Raw genomic sequence first — 5,634 nt, 5'->3', positions numbered from 1 at the left:
CGAAACCTGTCTTGCAGGGACTGGGATGTGGGTTTGTGTCAAAGGATTTCATCTCAAGAACACGACACACTAAAATATACTACATGTCTTCAATGTTCTAAAAGTCAGCCGCCTGGGCACTACACGGCCAACTAGTCGGTGCCTACGAGCTAGGCAGCCCTTTTCCGCCCGCACCTAGCCGCCTAGTGATTTCTTTATTTACTAGGATCAATGATGTTCATAATGCGGCTTACATCATTTTATGCATATATCTAATGTGGAGTGTCTTGACACTTCATCTATATATAGTATTTGGAAGAGTGCATGTAACATAAGATATAACTAAGACTAGTTGTCTAATCTTCATATAAAAAGAAAAAGAACAAAACAAAGAATTATGCTGTAGTGGTTTGGCAAATTTACATTTCTGCACATCAACAAAACCTGATTGCAATAAGCATTCATGTGCATTAGAAAATACTCAAGTCATTTACTAGCGGCAAATAGTAATCATGAACATTTTTCGGCAATCTTACTGTTAGTTTCTCATGTACTAAATCTTTATTCTACTTGGTTTTCCTTGGCAACATCCTACCAAAAACTCATCGATCATTGAATTATTGAACACAAATATACAGATATTTAACACCAAGAAATTTGTACAGCCATTTGAAAAATGCAATACAAAACAAATCAATGTGTTACAAGCATAATCCCACCCAGTTATTTCATTTTGCTCCCCATTACAAGGATCTAATGGACACACCAACAACCTATACTTCTTTCTTTTCAATTTGTTCTTTGCTTAAATAAAATTATCATATAGTACATTATCATACCTTAATGCCATCCTTGTTTACAGTATGAGGGTTGGCATCAAGGAGGTTCTCAAGTGATGTGGCTTTCCGGCTGCGGACCCTGCCTGCATCTTTTAATAACTCGGCCAACCTCTTCTTTTCATCATCTACATCAGGATTTGCTGTTCCAAGCTTTTCCTCTCTCATCCCAACCACATGTTCCAGTATCTCAATTGCATCATCCAACCTATATAAGAAACCAAAAGAAAAAAAAAGTTGAATGATACAGACTAAACAACTGGATAGAAAAATGAATTCATCATTTAGGCTAATAATTGGGTGCATAAGAAAGCTAACGTATATTATAAGTTAAATCTTAAGCCCATTAACTTCTAAGCTATCAGCGACCAGAAAATTCTCTACCTCGAACTGACCTTCCCAGCACCCTAGTGTTTTTCCTTTTTCTAAGATGATGAAATTTGTCAAGATATTGTTTTCGTGATTCGGCGGGCAAATTTAACCCCTTAAATAAGCTTTAGGTATTGCTTGATTCCAAAGGTGAAAAAACAAAGAAAAATGTTTAAAAACGAGCTATTAGCCATTTAGTCCAAAGGTGACATGAAAGAAAGAGAATAAAAAGAAATTCCAAGCCTCAAATAGTAAGTCCATATACTACTTGGCCAGTGAATCACAAGCCTATACAAATTGATAAAGCACTACGTTTCCAAGGTCATTCCACAAAAAGTAAAACAGATTCCACCTAAGGACGTAAAGGAAAATGACAATAGTAGATAAGCTGCAAAAAAAAGTTAAAGATGCATACCTCCCAACGGCATCATATGTGCCCGCAAGATTGCTATATACCCCAAGCGTGTCAGGGTGATAGGGTCCACATTCCGATTCCAGTATACTCCTAGCTTCTTCAAACAATTCCGCAGCCTCATTTATCTCATACCGCTGCACACAAGCAAGCCCCATCTGGTTAAGAGCAATCCCAAAGAAGGCAGATTTCTTCTCGCCACTCGCCCGAAGCTTCGACACAGCATCCTTAAAATAGGAATATGACTCAGAGTAGTTTCCCAACATGTAGTACATGACTCCCATCTGTGCCTCGATTCCAGCAATCGTGCTTTGCTGACCAGGCGCATCATTATATATCTTCAAAGCCTTTTGCAACAACTTGAGTGCCTGGTCAATCTCATTCATCGACTCATATATAGCAGAAACATCGGTTAGACCACTGGCAATCTCTTCTGGAGGAATCCCAGGAACGGGTTTTTCGTAAATATGAAGGGCGTTCTCACAATAGGATTTTGACTCTCTCAATTTGCCAGTTCTATTATACAAGTCAGCCAGACGGACAAAAACAGAAGCAACTGCCGGGTGATTTTCCCCTTTGGAAGACTTGAAAATTGTTAGTGCCTTCTGATATGCGAAAACCGCCTCATCATACCTAGTTAAGGATAAATATGTGTCTCCAATGCTGCAATCCACTGATGCCACCTCCGTTTCCTGCCCATTTGCCACCATGGCCATACTAGCCAAAACAAGATGCTCAAGAGCCGCCTCATGATCTCCTTTCGTTTCGCATATCAGACCCATGAGCCGCCTATCTGCCGCCTCTTCAAGTGAAGCGGGTGAACCATTCTCTTTATGGATGTTAAGTGCCATTTGACAGTATTTCTTTGCCTCATCGAATTGCAATGCTTGAACTTGAGCTTCAGCCAAATATCGACAAGTCTCACCCACTCTTGGATCAGTTTCACCCAAGATTTGCCTCTGTATTTCCAAACCTGTCATGTAGGATTCTATAGAGTTCTGAAGTCGGCCTAGCATTGCGTATGTATCGCCCAACTGCATATGACCAGCAAATTTAGCAAGGGCATGGTCTTGACCTTCCGCAAGAACTGGAATCTCAATTGAGTGCTCAAGAACTGGAATCGCCTCAGTATAGCGGCCTAAGTTACAGTATATTGCAGAAGTGACATGTAATGACATGACCAAATCTAAACTGGGCTTCCCATTTGCACATATCTCAAAGGACTTTGCCGCTCGAAGGGCTAATTCGAGGGCTTTTTGGGGATTATCCCCAGAAGAAATCAAATCCCTTGCCTGTTTAAGCAGAAATGGTCCAAGATCTGGGTTATCTAACCCGGATTCAGATGAGTCCTCAGTCCCATTCTGCAATTTCACCGCTCCCGCTGGCAAATTCCTTGGTTTCTTAGTCGAGATTCCTCCTGCTTTTGGTTTTCTCGAGTTCTTATCCGCAGGAGGCTTCTGTTGAGGACTTTTGCTCTTGAGATTTGATTTGGAGGAGGATTCTGATTCCAACTCCAACTGAGAAGCTTTCTTTGATTTTACTGAAGAAGGGGATTTCTTACCAGTAGACAAACTTATTTCCTTCTTAGAACCTGAATCGCTATGGCACTCATCTCCCCTCTTCTCCATATCTACTTCCTCTTCCATTATTTCCACTTCCCTCATCTCTCCACCGACGAGATGGCGCAACTCCGAATCAATTCTCGACTCTTCGCCTTCGGATCCGAAGCTAGCCCTAGAGGGTGACTGATCAGAACTCTGCATCTCACATACATTATCATAAAGCTGCTCAATTGATGGTTCCACCACTGCTCCATCAACAGGGGCTTCAAGTGGGGGACCTTGTGGCATTGGCACATTTTTAGGGGAGTTGTTTTCAACTGAATTCTCCTTCAATGGAGAAGAACTTCCATTTTCATTCACAACCCCATCTTCAACAATTTCATCCACGACAACTCCAGGCATTGCTCACAAGACCGGTATCGCGAAATTACTTAAAATTCACAATAAACTATCTGCAATGGTTGTTCCGAATACAAAAGTTAAGAGTTCCAATTACAAAAGTTACAGTTCCACTTTCATACCTTGCAACCTGAAAACCTACACCCCTCAATAATTCAATGGAAACCAGTTCAGATCCAAAGTAGAACGATATTTTGACATTAAATTTCAATAAATCAAAACCCAACAGAATCAATGAGACAATAGTTGTGGTATATTTCTAAGTCAGTAAATACCCAATTCTTTCCTAAAATAGATCTTTTCCTATTAACACTCATTGACTGAGCAATAATTGATCAAGAATTCAGACACCCTAACTATGAAACCAAAAGCACAAACCAAAGAAGCCAAACAAACCACAAACGGACATACAAATCAAGGGAAGGGAAAATAAAACAGAAACATAAGTCTACAGTCGACTTCACGAACTGATCCAATCATACGAGAAGGCTAAAAAAGGCACAGAGAACTGACAAGGAAAGAAACAGAAGAGCAGAAATGAGAAAAAAGACATACCTCAGAGACAACCCATTAAAGATGACACCAAAGTATGAGGGATTTTGTGTTCCTCTGGGTGTTATATACCACCAGATATGTAGAGAGAGAAATTATCTAACCTGGGTGTGTGTATATATTTTATACATATTACTATATACTCCATATAAAACAGGTTTGATGGGGCAGAGGATGAGAGGAAGGATAATAGTTGGGAAATTCAGAAAAGGGTTAGGGCAAAATGGGGTTGGAGTGGTATATATGGAGTAAAAGAAAGTTAAGGGGTGGGATTTGCAGAGGTGGAATGTCAGAGGAAAGAAGACGGCGACTCCTAGCCAAATTTATTACTGCAAGCGTCATTTTGTTTTCTGTTCCTTTGTCCTCTTTCTTGAAGTTGCCACGTGGCAGGTTAGGGTGACGGATTTGCCCTCAATGGCCTATTCGGTGGGCGAAGAGGGGAGGGGATAAATTAATCAGTAGATTCAGTACTGCTATGAGGATCGAAAACATACTGACAGCCGTGCCGGGCCGTCTCCGGCCACTGAACGGTCGATTTAAATTGTTCAAAAATTCTAAAAAGAAAAACCCGAGGGGGCCAACACGAGAATCAACGGCATTCGATGTGTTTAGGGTAAATAGGTTGTTTAGATCAAGCATCCTAAACACATCGAATGCCGTTGATTCTCGCGGAGCCCCCCTCGGTTTTTTTTTATAGAATTTTTGGATGACTTGGATCGGTTGTCCGGTGACAGGAGACGGCCCGGCGTGGCTGTCGGTAGGTTTCCCTACGGAAACCGTCGGTATCTATATCATTTTTGTAAATTAATCCGAGCCCACTCTTATCTGGTACATATTTGGTTCTCCCCTTTGCACACGGACTGCTCATCGAGGGATAAGCTAAGATTCCTTTAAGGGCCTGTTTGGATGCAGGATAAGAATTGAGGTATTACTTATGAAAAGGGATAAGATAGTAAAAGATATTATGTAAGTAGAATAGGCTCCCATTGATGTGACGGGAGATTAAATAGTACTTGATTTGGATGAGGAATAAAATAGGGGGATAAAGTTGTTTTGTAGTTGAAATTGGAAAAGATAAGGGTATTATGTAATAACACTCCAGAACCTCCCCATAAATAATCCCCGCGGGGATATTAAAGAGTGCAAGAGAATCTGGGACTTAGCTAATACCCCGTCAAAATGTGTTCTCAAACCATAACTTAACCATGGGCCCACGGTCTAGGGGGTATTACTAATACCCCTTCGGTAGCCCCATCCAAACAGGCCTTAAGGGTCCTAGCGAAATTCATCCCACCCATCACTAGTTTATCTAGGTTGGTGTAAGTATTGATGTGTCCCCGAATGATTTCCAAACCATTTTTCTGTTCTCATTATACGGGCAATTAATTAAGGATATGATGCTATGGTGTCCCCGGTCATTTTGAAGATACCGTAATTTTTGGCATAATTTTACCATTAGGAGCATAACTAAAATCAATTACAAGTATAATAGAACCCAAACAAGATATAACCAAGAAATATTCAA

At 40.7% G+C, this 5,634-nt stretch overlaps 1 protein-coding gene across 1 annotated transcript; it reads right to left on the bottom strand.

The window, feature by feature from the left end:
- Positions 1-571: 571 nt before the first annotated feature.
- On the bottom strand, positions 572-4,439 carry LOC131336225 (protein KINESIN LIGHT CHAIN-RELATED 3-like). The gene is made up of 3 exons (XM_058371981.1): positions 4,113-4,439; positions 1,600-3,610; positions 572-1,023 (listed from the first exon to the last, which is right to left on the bottom strand). The coding sequence occupies exons 2-3, from the start codon at positions 3,558-3,560 to the stop codon at positions 813-815; spliced, it is 2,172 nt and encodes a 723-aa protein (XP_058227964.1). The 5' UTR covers positions 3,561-3,610; positions 4,113-4,439; the 3' UTR covers positions 572-812.
- Between the last annotated feature and the right edge of the window lie 1,195 nt (positions 4,440-5,634).

This window comes from Rhododendron vialii, chromosome 8a, assembly GCF_030253575.1.
Source record: "Rhododendron vialii isolate Sample 1 chromosome 8a, ASM3025357v1".
NCBI classification, from domain to species: domain Eukaryota; kingdom Viridiplantae; phylum Streptophyta; class Magnoliopsida; order Ericales; family Ericaceae; genus Rhododendron; species Rhododendron vialii.
The sequence above is the reverse complement of the archived record's forward strand: the minus strand, read 5'-3'. Positions and strand labels throughout refer to the sequence as shown.